At 39.8% G+C, this 21,158-nt stretch overlaps 1 protein-coding gene across 2 annotated transcripts in view; it reads right to left on the bottom strand.

The window, feature by feature from the left end:
* Positions 1 to 20,314, bottom strand: part of PXYLP1 (2-phosphoxylose phosphatase 1) — a 41,848-nt gene extending 21,534 nt beyond the window's left edge. Inside the window, exon 1 of one of the 2 annotated variants that reach the window (XM_074153735.1) lies at positions 20,183 to 20,314. In XM_074153735.1, the coding sequence (XP_074009836.1) occupies positions 20,183 to 20,261 (79 nt within the window). In that variant the 5' untranslated portion in view covers positions 20,262 to 20,314. Of the gene's footprint in view, positions 1 to 1,575; positions 1,670 to 20,182 lie in introns of those variants that run through there. The other variant, XM_074153734.1, reaches the window with a different exon arrangement.
* Positions 20,315 to 21,158: the final 844 nt, after the last annotated feature.

Raw genomic sequence — 21,158 nt, forward strand, 5'->3', positions numbered from 1 at the left:
CCGTATGTAACCAGGAAACCTACAAGTAGTAATGGACTGACACAGCGCAGAGGAGGGAAGAAGAAAAGAGAAAAAAAAAAAAAAAAAAGAGACCCTCATATGGAGTTGAAATTCATCTTTTTACCAAACTCTGTTCTGCTCTTTCAGCTGTAAATAATAAGATCAGAATTCTATTCTACAGTTTTCACATGACTTTTTATAGCTTAACACTGCTTTATAGGACTTGTTCTATTAGTTCACAGTACCATGCACTTGCCCAAAACCAAAGTCTGCCAATGTGCATATAGTCATACTTAAAATCTTCAATTATGGGAGTTTTTCAACAAGGTCTTTACACTACTGTGCCTTTCAAAGCTCATGTTTTACTATGACAGGAGTACAGCAATTAAACCAGAAATGAAACAGATGATTTTGATGTGTGTTTCCCACAGCCAGGGCAGTTAATAAAACGTATCTAAAACATATTTGGTGATCTAACTAAAAACTCTGCGAACGCTGAAACTATAAAGAATACATGAGTATTATTATAGAGATAGTTTGACAACAAAAAGGGAAAGAAAATATATTTTATTTCCCAATATTCATTAACTTATTTTTAAAATTAACGAAGCTACACAGAAACCACTTTGAAACATTAATTTTGAAAAAATCTGTAACTAGGAAAAAAAAGCTCTGTGTCCCACCAAGTTTAAAATTGTTTGAAACACAGTAAAACTAAACACACGGGCTGGTATCAGACAAAAGTAAGACCTGATCAAACAGCAAAACCAGTCCTGTGAGAGACAGAGGGGCACTGGTCACACAGTAGAACAGCTAAATACTGCTGTAGAATCACTCCTTCAAGAATTTTTGCAGCTTCAAACTGAAATACGATTTTGTTTTTTAAGTGGAAAAAAATCAAGAGGAAATAAAATCCAAACTCTGATACTAAGCTTAATTAAACAAAAAAACTCCAACAATTTTTATTTTAAAAAAATCAAACCACAAAACCTGAAGACCAAATTTTAAAATGAAGCTAACCATTCGACTAAGAAATGTCTCTATGAACAAAACCAATGGCATCTGAAATATTATGACATAGAATATGACCTATTTAAAGAGCAAGAAGCTAATCTGTCTGACTTCCATACTCCCCGCAGTTCCTGAATGCCACAAAACATACCAAAAAAGACAAATATTAGACAAATAGTTTCTAAGGGAGAGACACAATCATTCAGAAGTGCTTTCAGTATAATGATTGTAACAGTTACCACGTAGCAACTAATCCCCTCTGGAAGAATGTCAAGTTTACCAAATCAACTATTGTACTTGGAAGCCCAAGGAGGGAGCCAGTCTGATACGAATTAGGGCTACAAAAACTGACATGAATTTGACAGAATTCAGTACAGCAGGAAAACAAACACAAAACAAAGTGCAGTTCATGCAGAAGAAACACCAAATTGAATGCTAAATCATTCCATTACCAGTTTCTCTCCCTCCTGCAGTCTTAGTTTCAGCTTGAAAAACAAAAGGCATCAACTGTTTACCAAGAAGAAAAAAATATATCCATGAAAAAAAAAAATTACTAACATTTACCTAAAACCAGAAAGACAGGCAACAAAACCATTTTCCATTTCTGCTTTCCCTTGTAGCTCCAACCAGCCTGAGAAGCAGCAGCACAGGTAGCCATGTTAGTCTCAATTTTCTGACTAAACAGAGACCTGAAGTTTTCATCTGCTACAAAACAGAAGGTTCTTTCAGCCCCATGCAAACATACTATTTAAAACAGTCACATGGAAATGAAGCCACACAGCAGAAATGGAAAAAAAAACAAACACAAAAACAACACCCAAACCACCAAATCACCCCACTGTAGGTAACCTTATGTTAATTGGTAAAGAAAAGCAAATGCGCATGTCTGAGAGCACAAGAAGTTATTTATCCCTCTTCCACCTTTTCCCCCCCTCCTCTTTCTGCTCCTAGCACAGAGGAGAACACTCAGGCTTCTGAAATTCTGATGATGAATGTAGACTTCTCTTCTAGTTGCTCACTCTCTTATAAAATGGAAGGTAGAAAAGGAGAAGCGTAGGGGAAAACAACCAGAAAAAGGCAGGAATGCTTCAAAACAAATGAGATGGGAGGGAAAAGGTGAAGATGTATGGAGCAAAAAAACCAATCTGGAAAAAGAAGATAAGGCACACGTGGGCTGAAGAGCAGGTAGTGCAACAGCGAAGGCAGAGGCTGTCAGCTTGGAAACAAGGCAGCCGGGGCACAGCACTGCAGGAGCTCCGACACCCGGCCACCCCAGGCTGGACCCCGGCCACCCCGCGCTCGCGCCTGAGCAGCACAACCGCAAGATCACTTTTATAGCTCTATGTGGGATTTACAAATACATATTCGGGCACCAGTGAAGTTCAAATACGCCTGTGTGACACACAATCCACCTTCCTCATTTTATTCTTTTGTACAGCTAAATAAAGGCTTTACAAGTCTCAAAGGTAAGATCTGTATGAACGGCGAGGGCCTTCATCCATAATGCACAATGCCACAATCACTGATGTGCTGTATTTCAATGCTGAGTAATCACTCAAACAAAAAGGCTTATTAGCCTCACACTGGTCAAATTATCAAGTACTAGTAAGAAAAACAACCATAGAAATCTTTAAAAAGGCTTTCTACACCTGTGAACATAAGCTTCTAAGCTTCAGATTTTATGTTTATATAAAATATAAATAGAGCTACCAAACTTTTACATAAGTTTGTCTTAAATTTTCACTTCTAATTTATTAATATGCAATTTAAACAAAAAACCTCCAGTAATTCTTATTTTAAATCAAACCACCTGCCCTACAGAACCCAATTTTCTATCTAAAATCTGTCCACACAGAACTTAGGAAGAAGTGACAGTCCTCAGCACCTCTGCAGTCTCTATCCCTTAACGATTCACATCTGAATCTATTTCTTTCACCACATCCCTGCTTCCCCTGGCATTTGCCCTTCCAATTTCTCCACTTCTGCTGTGTCTTCTGCCTGTGGAGGAGCAAGTGGAGCAGGGTGTCCCTGAAGCCCAGATGTATTCTCTACGGAAAGCTTTCCATGAAGCTGCTGCACTTTCTACTGCAGAGCAGGCTTCAAGCTTCCAGGTTTTCTTCCCACAGTGCTGTTAATTTCTCTGAGCATCACTCCAAAGGGAAAAAAAGACTGAAGGGAGCTATGGGGGAGGTGGGTAACAGAAAGAAGAACAGCAGGGTCCTTGGGGATACACACCTAAATTCAACTTAGAATAGCAACAGCAAAATGCTCTGCTGTGACAAATCCCTGACAAGTTAAAGAAGGTTCCTTGGAGTGTAATTTCTCCACAATACTTCAACCTAGCAATAGCATGAGTTTCGAGGTCACATAGGTACAGCTGTCAGATTGCAGCTGTAGCTGGGAAGCAGAGGTAAGCACTTCCCTTCTTGTACACTTAAAAATGCTATCAAACCAAAGCTCTGAAAATGGATGACCCAAAGTACAGATTCATCATCATCATTACAGAAGGGGGTAGGAATTTCCAACCTCATGGTATTCACTGAGCAGTCAAACGTGAGCAAACAGTGAAGAGAGACTACAGATCCCTTCCTCAGAGTATCCAAGAATTTGCAAACGTTTAGCTCTAGCAGCAAGTTACAGACACAGACGTGCCCCGACACATACGCCTATTTGACATACATTCGGTTTCTGGGTTGCTGCTGCTGTTCTTCCTTCTGTAAGAGAGATCACAGTAATTTTGAAAATTTTCAAGGAGTCTATTGGTTTATGGCACAATCCCAATGCCAGCACCCTAAGTTTCACAATCTAAGACAGACTTTAAAAAAATAGGAATTCAGGAAGAATATTTATAAGTAGCATATATCATTGAATAAACATTCTTTTCAAGCCAGTGCTTCTAATCAAAAGCACAAAAATGCTTGCTATGGCAACCTTGAATACATGCACTTCATACTGCAGAACCCCCAGATTTCTGCAATAGCCTTCATTACAGCTTATTTTGACACCAGAAGTTAAAGCCCATTAGAATAGTTCTATTGATCCTATCAGGTAAATATAGACATCTCCCTTCCTACAGCAAAAATATCAATTACTTTTCAAGACCATGAGAAATGCTGCAGCAGACTTGTGGAACAGAACATCATATTTTGAGTTCTTACATATAAACATTAACCTGCCAAGAGAAATTGATTAAACTCACAAAGTTGTGGGGCGTCCGTTTTGATGCACTGATCCTTGAAGGGTAAATTTCTGCATTACCTGGGTCAATATTAGAAAAGTGCTGCTTTCAAAATTCTGTTCTTTAGTGCTATGTTGTACTTCCTTATGTTACTTAAACTACATCTTCTGTTTCAAAGTGACAACAAAAAAGTTATAGTCCCATTTCCTTCCCAAATTACTTGTGATTTAATAGAAACAAGAGCTGGATTCCCCTTTTCTTTTACTCCTGCAGGCCCAGCCATTGCAGAACCTGAAAGCACCAGTTCCCTCGCTGCCCTCCCTCCACCCGGAGAACTCAGCCACAGCCTTCAACCCCAGACACAGCGGGGATGGGAGCAGGGCAGGCAACGTGAGGAACCACTCTCCTCCAACTGGAAAAATTCTCATGGGATATTTAAATTAAGATTTAGGATAAACAGATATTGGTTTTTCATGCCCAAAGAAAGAACTTGCCTTAACTGTTCTTCAGCAAAAAAGCATTCCCCTAGCAGGGACATGTAGCGCACTGCCACCCATGCTATGTGACACAGGTTTTACAGCCATCATACACTGGTATAGCAGTTTGTCTATGAGAGGAGCAGCATCATTCAAATTTAGGATCATAGAATAGAATCATAGAATTGTCTAGGTTGGAAGACACCCTTGGGATCATCGAGTCCAACCATCTACCCTACTCTACAAAGTTCTCCCCTATATCATATCCCCCAACACCACATCTAAACGGCTCTTAAACACATCCAGGGATGGTGACTCAACCACCTCCCTGGGCAGCCTATTTCAATGCCTGACCACTCTTTCTGTGAAAAATTCTTTCCTGATGTTCAGTCTAAACCTACCCTGTTGGAGCTTGAAGCTATTCCCTCTCGTTCTGTCATTAATTACCTGTGAGAAGAGACCAGCACCAACCTCTCTACAGTGTCCTTTCAAGTAGTTGTAGAGAGTGATGAGGTCTCCCCTCTGCCTCCTCTTCCTCATACTCAACAGTACCAGAAATTTAAGGTACACAGGTAATAACTGTTCCCCAGAACTTCAGCTGAAGCCTTGCTTCTTATTTTAATTACCCAAGACACAAGCAGCAGTCAATCCCAGTCCCCCACCTTGGGCAGAGTCTCACTAAAGAAGCACCATAGGCACCCCAGGCACAGCAAAACCTAGACGGCAGCTTGCCCAGTCTGCATCGCCCACTGGAGTGAGCGCATTCATTATTACTGTGCTAACGTTGCTCAACTGCGGCATCAAATTATCATCAGGTTGACCACCAGAAAACATCGGCCCAAGCCACATGTGTTGTCAATAAATACTTTACAGTGAAGGGAATTCAGCTATCTTTTGAAGACTGTCAAAGACCTCATTAGAGGAAAAATTGCAGCAGACAATACAACTAACAAGACCAATAGCTATAGCAACTCATTACATTTCAGCTCACAGTGAAAATAAAAAACTTTTTGGTTTGCCTGCTACATTTTCTCTGATATTATTTGTAACCCAAGGAAAATCACCTGTCCAAGGCTGAGATGGACATATCTACTGGAAATAAGAAATTTAAAGAAATGCTACCTAAAGTTTTCTATTTTTCATTATTTTGTTTCTAGTTCCTTAAGCTTTGATTTTTTAATTTTTTTTTTTTGCAATAACTTTCCTGTACTACAAGGCAATTTTCCCCCTAGAAGATTGAGCCGCTTTTAATTATTTAAGTAAATAAAAATGTTGTTTCTCTGTTTAAATTTAAATTGTAGGATAAATAAGTTTTCAGAAGCATCCTGTCTGTCACAGGTTTACTGTCAGAAAATGGAAACTCAGGAGGGCTAGGAGTTTGCAGATGTACCGCATGTTAACCTAGTGGAAGTCAGATCTGATTGAGGGGGAACAAGTGTGAGCTGTAAAGTATTTTATTAATGTGCATGTTTATAAGAAAGCTGCATTTCTATTAAGCTACAAGGAAAAAACCTAAAGACTTGACAATGGTCTTCTTCCATGCTTAAGCTTAAATAAAGATAAGCCAAATTTTAGTTGACCAAACTGGAGGTTTATAGATACACCCCAGTATGAGCTTTCACACCACAGTCCCTTCTTTCTCCCCAGAACAATCGTAATATGCTTGTAACTGCAACTTGTTAAGCGCATCTTAACTTTACTAATCAATATTGACGTACTTTTATTGCATGAAATGCAATCAAAAGCTTATTCTTCAGTCTAACACTAGCTGAGTTTTCAGATCTCTAAAGTTCTCCACTGGAGATGCAAATCTCCATATGGACAATTGAGAACTACTGTAAATTGGCTCCTGTTTTTAGCTGTTTGTCACAGACTTGGTCAGAAATAGCCAAATCCCCTACCCCCTTCCAGTAGGGTCAAGGCCTACTTGTCTGCCTATTTTCTGGATCACAATTTGGGAACTTTAAAGATTTTCCTCATCTCAGGACAATTACCAAAAGTAGCCTTCTGCCCACGCAGTCAGAGCTCCCGGATAAGCCCCTGCCCAGGGTCTTACTCCTTATCAGATGCAGGGGAAAAGGCTAGATTACCTTGTCTGTGTATTCACGTTCAAAAATAAGTAGAACAACTACACATGACCATCATGCACGGTAGCTCTATTGGCTTTAAACAACTCACACCAGGCTTTCTGAGAAAAAAAATCTCTTATTTCCAGTTGCATGCTTTGCTGATTTTTTACAGGGTTCCAAGCTGACTTACACAAGGAAAATAAATATGCTAAGAAAACCTTTTTTGCACCAAAACACTACATGGTAGGCCTTGTAGTGTTACGTTTTTGAGACCAAATTTAATTCAGACACATTAAATTATACAATGGGTGCTTGCATTTATTGAGTCCAGATGTGGCTCTGAAAAGAGCTTTATAGTTTTGAGACGTTCTCCCCCCTTGTTGTTTCAATTAACAATTCAGAAGGGCATATGGCCCTGCTTAAATAGCTTTCAGGATTTTCAGCCTGACAGCAATGCTGACTGCAAATCTGAGCCTTTTCAAGTTCTAGAGGAGACAGTCATTTTCCACTTCTCCCAAAGTGAAAAATTACTCCCTACGTTTTATTCTATTTTCCTACTACACTGAAACTCTACATTTTTTAACATGGAAAAGATTTATATTTCCATCAATTAAATGCAGTCCTTTGAGTTAAAATATATGTCTAATAAAGCTTTTCCTTACCAGCTTCTCACTAATTACCTCACTGCTTGGCTCTTCAGTCAATTCAAAGGGAACGGGGGGAGGTTCTTACTAGACATCTAGACAAGCAGACAGATTTCCTGCTCTATAAACACATTGCTCAAGTCAGATATTTTCTCATGCTCCAAGCTATTTTGTGACAAGATGCAAAAAAGGCTCCACTGTTGCTTATGATGAAGCAGTTATGTTGGTCCCTCGCCTAACACAGGCTCGTTAGGATTTACAAATGAGAAGTGTTACGTATATTGCATCACAACACTATAAATGAAGTCATTCCTATCAATGTATACGTGTAGCTGCCACATCTCATCAGGCTGTGAGATGACTTCGACTGTATCAAATCAGTGTCCCGAAGGCTACCAAACAAGGCTTAAGTATACAAAGACTAAGTAGGGGCTTTTTATGGTCTGAAAGCATGATTTTCATAAATACAATGGATCCAGCCATTATTACTTATCTAACAAGATTCATGAGCACTACAGTAAGACTTTAAAGCTCCGTCCTGCTTCTGTCTACGGAACTTGGCAACTGGTAAATGAACTAATCCAGCTGAATTGTCCTAGAACAGATTTTCAAAACAGCTGTTATCAGCTGTGTTCAGAAACTGATGGCAACTCTTCCCATTTCCATAGTACTGTCTATATAAATATAAATAAAGGTCAACATGAAAAGGTAGCTGCAGGACACAATATACTGAATGCTACTGCCATAATTTGCCTGTGGGTGGTGACCTTTATTTTTTCTTTTTGTCCTGTATATTTTTTGGGATCTCACAAATACTGAAGTGGGAAGCTTTGCAGCAGTGATTACATCATGACTGAAGAAAAGACACTTGACAGATTCACATGTGAACTGAACACAAACATAGAGGCCAACTACACTGTGTTCAACAGCAGAAGAAAACATGGCAAAAAGTATTTTCACAAGAACACGGACTGCAAATCCTCTGGCTTCAGTGATCTCTTCATCAGCAGCAGCTGAGGATGATATAAAAATATGCCCCATAGAGTAGAGTTCAAGACAGTTCAACAGTTGCTCCTGTTCTGTTATCCAGCAATCTGTCCCTAACGCTTTAGGTCTTTGACAAGGGCTCTCTGCTGCTGAAACATGCATGTTTCATGTGCTTACTCTTTAAGGAATTCTCTAACTCTTGCTAAGTTCTTGCTCCTCAAATGGATATGAAGAGGAAGTGTGTGCAATTGTTTTCTGTCACCCTAGATAAAATGTTTTTTTTTCTCACTTTAAAAGACCAGATGATAGGACTATATAGTCATCTAGAGCTTCGAGTGCATGTTGTTGCCTCTTTTCCTTAGGGCTCCTTAGACAGCATCCCAAAATACTCAGAATGGCTTTTGAAACTCAAGTCAGCTTTTATTAGGGCATGTACTACAACATCCAGCTACTGAAATAGAAATCACAAAATACATAGGTAAAACCCCAAAGAAATAAAAGCACTTAACAGCACACCTTTGCTCTGCCCACTGCATCTTTACAAACATTGCTCCCATGATTTCAGAACACCAAGTCAGCAGCTTTTTGGATTGCAGCAAATTGTGCACGTCTGCTCACCGGTAAAAGCCTCTTTCTGTCACCTCTCCACAGAGCTGCTTTCTGCACTTCCCAGCAGTGTGTCTGTGTCTGCACACCTGGGTCACATACAGTAATCTCCCTTTCTCTCAAAGGGCTCCCACCCGAAAGGCAGGAAACCGCACCATGTCTACAGTCCAGCCATAGCCTCTGCAAAGGCACAGGACACAAACTGTTTAATATGTTAATGTCATCAGTCAAACACAATCCACAGACATCTGGCACTTCCCTACATCCGTGCCCTTCCAAGATAAAAAGCCTTACAAATTCAAATCAATATTTTAACTACTGCATTAAATTAGCACCTTTCTGTTTCACATCTAATCCCAACTGTTTTCTATCCATGAACTGACCTGCTCGGGGAAGTGATCTCAACACCATATGCCACTGCTTACCCAAGCCAAGCCAGCTCACTTGTTTGTCCTTGTCAACACCAGGGCACAGAAAGCTGCCATGGATTTTCTAGCAGCAAACCCCAAAACAACATATTTCATATAGTAGAGCCTGACAGATTTTCGTGCTGGGGAAGGAAGCCTGTAACGACAGACAAAGTCATTAATCTCAGAAATTCAGAACAGTGTGCTCTGGATCAGAGAATTATTGATATCTTTAGGACGCTGGCCATAAACCGGCTTAGAAGATGATGGTGAGTCTTATTTCTTGTCTTCATCCAGTATTCATGTGCACAGTTGGTAAACCCAAAATTACACCATGGACCTAGGGTTTCCAGCTCTTTTAATCCAACTATCTCACAAAAATCATAAAGAGAGATCACTTCCACTTTCCAAGACTTCCTATTTCACTGCAGCAAGTCCACAAAAGCCTCAGTCTTTTAAATACAAACTACTACCCTAACTCATTAACACATAAACCACAATGCCATTTAGTATGTGCAAGTGCTGCTTGTCTCTCAGTGAGTGAGCTTTGAAAATTTAAAAGGGAAGTAACTTTGGGAACAGAGATTACTCCTATTTTTTAAAAAGCAATAAAAAACTGCCTGCGGGCATTAAAATCTTCAAAATCAGTACAGCTTAAGAAACCTTATTAATCACAGAAGATATACAAGCTCAAGAACACATAATAAATTTTTCAAAAATCTTCACAGTCAAATGACGAGATGCTTTGGATTGAGTAAATCATTATATCATTTCAGCAATAAAAGCCCAGCAAAAGCACAGATAAAAGAAAAAAACTGCCTAGAAGATAAATTGCAAGAGGAAAATTAAGAGGACTAAGGAGAAACTTGAGCAACAACTCAACATGAAGAATATTAAGCATATCTGAAACAGATACAAACAGGAGAACCAGCGCATCCACAAGACCAATGGTTTCCAATTCAGTTTGCAGCAGCACAGTGGGGATTAAGGCAGGCACAAAGAACAGCTCAGAAAAACAAACCTATCATCAAATCTAAAGTTAAAGTACTCGTCTGTGCTTTCCTGAAGGCTGCACATGGCCTATAAGCAGGGGGAACACGACTGCATTATCTCTGCTCAATTTAAGATAATTTTCCTTGTACTCTTCAGTTGAGACTGTGCCTGCACTCTGACTGAGGAGGGGAGAGAGGTTTGGGTCAGAACATTCCTCTGATGAAGATGCAGAACACAAATCTCAAACAAAGGACAGCGAACAATTACTGTATGATGAATCCATTTGCAATTAATTGTCCTAAAAGCTCTGATAAAAGTAAAGGAAGAGGGGTAAAGCTAATACAGTGTGAATCAATTGTGAATTCTCAGAAAACTTGTCTAACATCTGAGTGGTCAGCAAAAGACGAGCAAAGGGCTTGTACTAAAACAAAGCAAGGTGACAAGGCTGTCTTTACCTTCTCAGCTTAAGACACCCAGGTTTTGTTTTGATCCCATCATCTCTGTAATGAAACACGGTAAAAACAAAGGTCCAAAGTAAGGCAGCAGATAGCACGGGGCTGAGAAACTGCACATGGAAAAGAGAAAACCTTCAGGGCCGAGAACCACTTCCCACCGCCCAGCCAGCCGGAACAGGAAAGCGCAGCAGGGAGGGCAGAAGAGAGCAGCAGAATCAGACACCAACAATCTCTGCCTTCACCAGCTCATCCACAGGTGAGCAAAGACCAAAGCTGCCCAAAGCACATCTCCCAGACAGCCCTGGCAGCCATCAGCTGTGCGGACTGAATCCACTGAAATCTGTCACCCTGAAAATCCAACAAGAGCTAGAATGCAAACCCCGCGCAGAGGGGGCATTTTCTTGTGAGAACTGAGGTCTTATATTGTGCAGACACCACCTGCTTGAACTAACCCTGAATCACCAAACCATATTTACCATTTATGAAGAATATAACAGCTGCACATTAGAAACAAAACTCTCCTTACTATTTCGACAAACAAAATAAGTTTCAGAATTTAAAAACAACATTACAGGTGTTAAAACACAGTTCAGGTCAGCATACAACTAACCTATGGAAAAATCCTAGGAATAATTGTTTTGACTTTAAAAGACAGACGTGCCAATCCAAATATCTGCAGTTTACTGCAAGGCAGCCTAACTCAGCATTAGAGAGCTAGGAAAAAGGAATAGCAGAGAACTGGAGTTGAAATTTTAAACAACAAAAAAGAACTTGCTAATAAATAAATAATTCACCTGATCTATACTGCTACAGAATAAACTAAACATTTAGGTGGGAAGGGACCTCTGCAGGTCATCTGCTCCAACGCAGCACTGGAAGCAAAGCTAACTCAAATTGGCTTGCTCAAAGCTTTGTCCAGTCAACTATAAATGGTTTAAACGTTACACACATTGCCTAAAACCACCTGCAACTTAGAATAATAGTAGACAGACTAAAGCTTGATTATGACTATACAATTCTTAAAAGAAAAAAAAGGTACAAATTTCTTCATCGTCCTATGTCTTAACTGAAACTGGCCATCGAGTTGATATACATTAAAGCACAAACTGCCCTTTTCTGAGAAGAGATTCCATTGACATAAAAAGGCAAGCAACTACTGGCTTGTAAAAGGAAAAAAGAAGGAAGTGGTATAGGAACAAGAGGTATACTCCATTAAAAAAAAAAAAAAAAACACCACACCAAAACAACCAAAAACCAGAGCATTTCTTCAAGCTCTACAGAAAATTTGAGCTACTTATTCTAGGTACCATACCTCAAATTGTCTGCAACTGCAATGCCAGACACTCCCAAGTTACGGTTCCAAAAACACCACTATGAATTCATAACAGACTAATACAACATAAACAAGCTCACAAGACTGTGAAACCTGAAGAGGTAGGCCAAACACTACAAAAAATTGTGAGTCACCCAAAGAAAACACCGCACAATCATCTTTTATTAGCTCCCCCAAGTCCACCACACTTCCGCAGACTTTCATGCAAGGAAACTAGCTATGCCCACAGTTATAAGAGTTCAACTGCGGTAGAGCTCCTAGCAGTGACATTGGCACATCACTGATGTGTGAAAAAACCGAGTAAACCAGGTCCCTAAGGAATACACCCACCCCTCAGAGAGCCTCTCAGTCTAGAGATAATTCCACCATTCGGGCCTCCACAAGAACAAGATTCAAGAGGAGGGCCGTTGTCAGAAAAGTGCCTGAGGAGCAGATGAAGCCAGAATATATATTTAAAGATTTATGAAGTTCTGTAGCCTGCCAAGTAACTTCTACTGGTCAAATCCTGTCTGAAGCAACTTAATCTGACCTATATTTAAAGCAGATATTTAAAAATGATTGCTCTATTTTTGTGGGATAAAATAAGACTGTCACATAGTATCTTTCTCAAGTACTCATCATGTCTCTTCCCCCTTCAAGGGTTAATTTCTGGACTGGTACATTATACCACCACTTTCGAGAATCAACAAAAGGTTATTTAAATCTCTAGTTACAACATAAAAAGCATCTTTAACAAAAACCTCTATATTTACAGTTAGCTTTCTTCATTCACTACTAAAATATACACCGCCTTGGATATATTATTTGTGGGTTGTTTTTCCTTTAATCTTAAATTCATATTAAATTAGTACTTTCAAAAAACCCAGAGAGACTTCTCATTAGTGGAAAATCTGCCATGCTTATGAGCTTGAAGGCAAAATACAGGAAGGGAGAGATCTGATCTCCTTTTAATTTTGCATGCTGGTAACATTTGACAAAAACAAGTTCTCTGCATCGAGAATTCTAAAGTTGTGGCTTTTTAAATAGTTAGTTGTAAAAATCAGCAAAATGCAACACACTAATTGTTTTTTTTTCTTCCACTGAAGAAATTATATTCTTAAAATATGAAATGTGCATAATTACTGTTTGTTGGTAAAGAAAAGTAAGAGATGGTAGGGAATTCCATCCCTGGAAGTGTTCAAAGCCAGACTGGATGGAGCTTTGAGCAATCTGGTCTAGAGGGAGGTGTCCCTCCATGGCAGCGGGGTTGGAAGGTTGGAACTAGATAATCTTTAAGGTCCCTTCCAGCCCAAACCATCCTATGACACTAGGATTCTATGAATTCACCCTAGAGTATGGATATGTACTTTGTCCAGGAACAGCCAGAAGCTCATATTACCTTTTTACTGAACACCTTGGAGTTTTTTCATCCCTTCTTCAGAAACTAAGTTCTGGAAAAACCCAACTCCCCCATGTTTTCCACAGACTTCGCGTATCCCTGAGCATATCCCTGAGCTCCTCTGAGCATCCCACTGGCAGTATCAGGGCAAGAGGCTGTGGGGGCAGCTCACACCTCCATTCTAGTTCAGGGTGGAGACAGGGGGACAGTGGCAGCTCTGCAGTGCCACAGCTACAGCTCCACAAGATGAGGAAGCACATCCTGCTTTGCAAATGGAAAGGAGGAACAGGGATGCGACACCTCCTTGGCTTCCACCTCTGTTCCCACCAGCAAGTCCCTGCTGAGTGTTTGGCAGTGGCACGTGCTACTCCGGAGCCTCCTCCCCAGACCATCTGAGCACCCATCGCACCACAGCTTCTCTGGAGCGAGGAGCTGAAGCGAGCAGTGGCAAGGCTACCCAGCTAAGCCCCAAACGCTTCAGTGTTGCCCTTGCACAGCTCTACTGGGCCACCAAGCCAGGACGCAAACAGCAGCAATCACACCAGAGGGGCTGGGATTATTAAAACAAACAAGTTTCCAAGAGAGGCTGTGCAGCAACACAGCACTCACCTCCTACAGACAACATCATGGCAGGGTTGCATGTGGTGTTCTCACCATCCTCATAAAATAAGAGCTGCCCGCAGCACTCGAGCCAACAAAACTCTACTACTTTTCCCTGTGGAGAATCCTAATTTCCATTTCTCATGACTCATCTGTAAAACCAAGCCTCCAGTGCAGACAGAAACTAGAGGGAAATTATTACTGGAAAAACAAAATGTCATCTCCAGACATGCTAAAACACCAACACACAAGCCTGAACCATCAAGGCAGAGAAAGTATTTAAAAGAAAAAAAAAAAAAAATCCACCACACTCCCAATGCTTTACACAGGAAACAGCACCCTGCCAGGGTAGCAGCTGACATCCTAAAAGGCAGTGGCAGATACCAAAATTCTTTTTATCAAAAGACAAGCCTGAGGCACTGATCAAAGTATATCATAGTATTTAGGGAAACAAACTTCAAACCAGAAGAGAAGCTCCACGTGCAGGATCTGCCTGAGAGCCAGGGACTTTGTGATTCTGCAAATGCTTGAAACAGGCAGGCTCAAAAGGAGAGCCGGTAGTTTATGCTTGTCACAGGGTTAAATAGCCGGTACAGAGAGCTGTTTTCCCACTACAGTTTTAGTCCTTTTCTGTCAACTGTTTCTTGCTTTAGGCTTTCAGTAAACAGAAAGAGAAATAAAAAACAAAGTAAACAAAGGTATTTACTTTGTTGAAAAAAATTTACTTACATGCACTTAATTAAAAAAAAATAAAAATTCAGAGTCATTGTCAAGTAAACTTTACAGAGATTACACATGGCGTCTTAACAGCTAACTTTTAAATTTCTTTTCAGTTTGGTTTATTCAAGGTAGTTTCAAAGATAAATAGTTGAGACATCCTGAGAAGACTCACTTTCAGGCTTCCCCAGCCAGTTGCAGATGCTCTAATATACTGGAAGATCTGTGCATGCCCAGTAATTGGGTTCTCATGTATGACACCAATCTTAAGGGGAAAAAAAGAAAGCAGGTCTTCGGGCATGCTTGCAATCTCTTCTTCCTGAGCTGCCCTACAGGCTAACCAACATAATTAACATTGACAGGGTCCTAAATTATGTCTTTTCCCCTCATTGTGAGGCTGTAGGACCACAGCCAGATTCTGACACATCCTTTACAGACACTTGAATCTAGTTGCAGCACTATCCTCCATCTCTGTACTACAGAAACTCCCCCAACCACTGCATTTAGAATCCCTTTGCACAGCTCTTGGCATTTTACACAGACTAGGAAGATCCCAAACACTGCACCTTTTCCTCCGGCAAAAAAAAAAGAATAAAGTATCCCCACTTGCATTCACTCTGTTTGTGCAGAAGTAAACTGCCCAGTTTTAGTCAACAGCACTACAGATAATATTTACAGAGATGAAAATACAGTCCACAATCTAGCCCAGGTCATTTTTCCATTCTGCAGTTTTTCTGACAAAGCAAAACATGAAGTCTTTTAAGATAAAAACAACATAATTCCATTTTAGAACAGTCTAACTGAAAAGTCTATCGAAACCAGTTCTCCTTTCGTCTCTAGTACTGAAGTTTTAAATTGATTTAGAACCATGACCACTTACATAAACAGACAAAGAGGGGGAAAAGGAAAACATGTGTGGAGTGATAAATACTATAAGGAAAACACTTCTCCACTCTTTTCCATAGATCTGGTCTCAAACATAAAACAAGAGGGAAACAATGACAATTCCCAATAAAACTTTAAGCTGCCAGTCATATCTGGTTTGGAAGTCAACAGTCACCTTATCCAATGGCTTTCCCAAACAAAAAAAATCTCATCCAAGACAACATAGCATGCTTTCAGTCAGTAGTGGAAGATTTTCGGGATTTTAACTTTTAACACTGTCATTTTTCTATACTATTTAAAAATTAACACACATACAAAATTTGGAGGCATTTGCCATTGAAGAGAGTTTCCCTCCATTGCTGATCTGGTCCAGGTTTCACACTGTACAATTTATTAACAGCAAACTGAATTTGAGAACACATCTGGCTCCCAGTCTTTTGCTTCAAAGTCCAGGCCACACAATTATATAAAAGATGCCTAGAACCATTAAGACTTGCACTTTTTCATCAAGTATAAACTTCTTTTTAAAAGCCTTCTATGTGCCTACTAGAAATAGTAAACAACCCTGGTAAAACTATGAACCGGTTTGGGAATATTCTCTTAGATTTCCAAACGTGTCTCAAATCTCACTCTCCTGTCACCCACCAGATACGTTCAGAAACAAAAACCCGAGGCATTATTTACGTAAATAAATGCCCATAGCTTGAAAACAGTAAGACCTCTTGAAGAAAGCTACCTTACCCTCTTGCTCCAAGTGAAATACCCAGGGAGCTGGCTCGCACCCCAGGCAGAAAAACCTGGCACCTGATGTCGTGGGAAGCAGCAACAAAAAAGACTGTACTCAGACACTGTGCCTTTCGCTCCTGTACAAGGGCATAAAGAGCAGAACTGGTCAAATCCCCCATAGCTCAAAACCTACGTGGACAGAGGACTCTGGGAGCAGGAAGGAAGGTATCTTAGGGCATCCACAGCTATTACATCACCTTGAAGAATGACTAGGACATTTTTTCAAACTGTAATTTCTCCAATTGTTTGGCAAAGTGCAGTCTGCTTTTATGTCTCCTCAAGATAAGGAAACAAAGAAGATTCAGGTGGCATTCAAACCAGCAAGCCAATCTAGCACATAATGTTTGACAAACATGAACAAACTGCTCCACAGAGCTGCTCCTGTATCTCTGGTACCATGGTACTGCAGATGCAAGGCAGAGGGTAGCTTCTGCTCTGGTAAAAGCGACCCTTGCCAACCGGTCCACGTCCATCCACTGCAACTGTTGGTGTGACCGAACACTTTTAGCACTTAGAGCTGTTGGTTGCTGTCAAGAGAGATTTTGGGGGAAACCCTCTCAATTACTTACCCTGTAAGTTAAACAGTGTTAGTATCCATGTAAAGCACTACCCTTGGGTGGGAAAAACACCACAGGAAAGCAAACTAGTTTAGATCAGAACTCAGAAACCACAGCAGAAGAGAAAGGGACTAAGAGCAAACATCAAAACAGGATACAATGTCTTCTGCCAACCCTGGGTCCATCACCAGCCTACCAATACTGAAGACTCTGAGGCCCAGTACCGGTTGTTTCTCCAGTGTTTCTCTGCTTGTGTCTAAACCCAAGATGTGACAACTATTAGCCCTGAAACAATTGCCTTAGGACCTTGTCTTACAAGGAAGGACAGACATTAGGACTGCTGACACTTATGACACCCATCACCTCCACTTCATCGTGGCTGCAGAGATCACTGCTCATAAAGCAGTTCCAGACCCTCCATAGCACAGTCTATTAACAGCATCGATTTTTGCATGACTGGGCTGCAAACTGCTGCGAGCAATTCCTGAACCCTCCCAGCTCAAGCATGGGACAGACTGTAATGTTGTCAGCCACCCCAGTGTCCCTGTTTGTAATATTGAGTCAGAACCTACAGAAAACCAGCTGAACTTGGCCCTCACTACTCCCTTCGCTTCAGAGTCAGCTACAACTCACAAGTCTGGCTTCAAATCGCTGCAGTTCCACGTGGATACGAGGGGATAAAACATCAAGCCTTTACAGGAGTGATGCTCTGCAGAAGTTTAAAAAAGGAAGATACGTACCATTTATATAATTACGCATTTAATGTTACTGTTTCACTTTTCTAAACAAATTTAGCGCAGAAAGGAAGAGATATTTTCAACATTCACTGCTTAAAGAAGCAGTAATATGTTTTAAAATGACCAGCCCTCCTCCACAAAGCTGTGCGCTGCTTGCTACAGAGAATCAATCTCACAACAGCATAAAACATTCATTTCCACTCCAAATGCTTCAGGACATAACTCCCTTCAAACAAAACAAAAAACAAACAAACAAAAAAAATCAGCATCTTAGGCATTTTCCTGAGTCTAAATGTATAAACTCCCATTTTAATTCCATGATCTGACACAAATTATAAAGCAGTATAACCAAAATTTTTCTGCAGGCAGCTTATAATGTATCAAAATTTGGAAACCGAATTTTACAGTCTGAAGAAAAAGAAAAGCAGCATATTGCTTTCAGAAAAAAAGCTTTATACATGAACCAAGACTACATTGCTACCACTTTGTGCAACAGCAAGAATCAAATCACGAGGAATGTGTGCCTCAACTATGTCACGTGTTAAGAACAGATTTGGTGCAAGGAAGGACCTTCAACATGCCAATAGGAAACAAACAGTAAATACAGATCTACTAAGTACATAGCGTCTATGTCCCACGGAGCTGGACACTTAGATTTTCTGTCCTTCAGTGCTCTATCGCAGTGAAGGGCTGCATATCATGCAGTATCAGAGGGGCCAGCAGATGTTTTCTGAAGGACGTTCTGAAATTTCTCAGGTGGGAGAAATTCCATAATAGTTTTATACGGTGACAGAAGAAGAGAGTTTTGTCTTTGCTTTGGAGATGGTCTTTGGTCCGAGTTTGAACTAGACTCTCTACAAGCTGAAGCCGGTAGAAATTAAAATATCAGGCTACCTGTATGTCATAAACTACTTGGTCCCTGCTAGCCGGTACTGCAGATCTCATTATGTAAAAATTTCTATACGTATTTTGGTATTGGCACTAAGCTTCACGATGGCTGCTTGCTGTAGCTTAAGTGCTTTTTAAGGCTCCCCTCAAACATCTTTATCTCCCGGAATTCCTCTTGCACAAATGTTAAGTTCTAATTAAGTGGAAAATAGCTTCCTCTTTTGATGATTCACTCTCCTATATGCCTCCTTCCTCCTCTCCAAATAATTTTTGTTAGCAATTCGGTTTCATGTTTCAGTTGAAGTTCCTCTAGGACCTTCACCCTATACACAATTAATTACTAACCATATAATGTCAAGGGCAGAGCCATAAAGAGCTTAACGGGCCAAACAAGCTGGATTAGACCCACTGGCACGTACCCATAAGAAGCCGAAAAAGCAATTCAGAACCACAGGTCCCTGTACTACATGCAGATGAGTTTAAACACAAAAAAATAACAACATAAAACCACAGTGTTCCTTCCTCCCCTCCTTTTATTATTTTTTTTTTCTAAGTTGTCCATCATATGCGAAAGACACATGCTAAATCTATAGTAAACATCTGGTTTGGGGTTGGTATTTGTTGTGGTTTTGTGTTTGGTTTTTTTTTTTATACTCTGCAAAAAAAGCATAGACCAGAAGGACTGCACTCTTACATTAAAACATGATGCAAGACAACAACAACAAAGAATGTTATCCTATACAACAGATAGACATTTTTCCTTGCCTTCTAACAGCAAGTAACTACATGAGTGTGTATTAGTACACATTAGATTTACACACAACACCACTTTACCTAGCAAATGTCATTGTTGATGAACCAGGTGACAAGCTGAATATGGCACAACGCTCACTCGTCAGCACACACTAACCTGCACTCAGCACCACCCACCTGCTCAGTCATCAGTAAACAACGGACCTCTGGATTGACCCAGGATTAACTGATCTGAAGCACAACATAAATTATCTTTTCTTAAACAAACCGGCTACTTGTGATGAGCCAATTCAACTGTTTAAAGTTTCCTAATGTGAGGGTACAAATAAGGAGAAATTCCAACACAACCCTCTTACAGCAGTTTTCTCAATCCTGTCTGGTCTGATGCAATGTAAAATAGGAATTGCAGCAGTTTTCACTCAAATGTTTTTTGTCTACTTTCATGGAAGAATTCAAATCACGTTCAATTACTTAATTGCACTACAAAATTAAGAGTTTTTTTCTGAGATGGCCTGATTTGAGAAGTCTCTAGATTGTATAGATTCCTATATGGTACATAAAACTATTCTTAATCTTACATTTATTTTCCTATTTAAAAAACAAAACCAACACACACAAATATTTAAATACAAAAAGAATGCTTAAACAACATGTAAGCACGGCCATTTTTAAACACACCTGTAGACCACTATACATAGAAAACAAAAGGGGAGGACACTTACAGAATTGTAGACTGAGGCTCAAAAAGGCTAGTAAGGCTGCCAAAGCCAGCAAGAACAGAAAACGGTTTCGGAAAAGCATTATTATTCCTTCTGCTTTCTCTTCATGGTTTCATCTTCATATATCAATGGTTCCTGCAAACAACAAAACATTGGCAAATATATTTCAGATGTGGATAGCAAAGAAAATTCAATACCCTTTGGACAGTGTCAAGTTATTTCTTAAAGGCAAGCACATGAGGCAATTCAAATTGGCAACAACAGTATCAACAAGTTGTCTTCAACCTACTTATGAAATTAACTGTATTTCCACAGGACAGAACTTTCAAGTCAATTTAAAAAAATGCCTTTTCCCATAAAATTAAGTTTTCTCCTGCTAACACAGGGTTAATACTCATGTCAAAGTGGTCAATAGTTCTTCAACAAAAGTCTCTTGCCCCTGTGCAAAGCAAAACACAACAAGAATATTATTACTTAAGGGCTCTCAAGAACAATTTGGTAAATCATCCTTAGAAACAAAATAATCCTGTAACATCTTAAAAAGGCAAAGGCACATGCACTTTTAAACACTGGTTAAAAATTAGTTTCTCTAACTGGTAGCTCTTTTACTGATACAAAGTTCACAATTCTTATTTAAGAGAATAAAGAGTAAGAAAAATTACCCATACCATTAGGCAGAAAATGGAAAAGTACATTGATTTAAGATTAACACCTGGAATAATTCCATGTAACAATTTTTTTAAAAAACTGTTTTGACATGGATCAGAACAATATATTTCAATAGTATTTAATAAAACTTCAAAACTCAAATAACTCCTTGCAAAAGCCTTAAAAAAAAAAAAAGACAAACCCTCAAGCCCTCTCCTGAAAATACCCAAACAAGAAGCATGCACCATTAGTAAAAAATGCACTTTTCCTTGCTAAATGACATCCCGAAGTGCACAGTATGTTGAAGTGCCCTGTTTTCACAGATACCCAT

The sequence above is a fragment of the Numenius arquata genome, chromosome 9, assembly GCF_964106895.1.
Source record: "Numenius arquata chromosome 9, bNumArq3.hap1.1, whole genome shotgun sequence".
NCBI lineage: Eukaryota > Metazoa > Chordata > Aves > Charadriiformes > Scolopacidae > Numenius > Numenius arquata.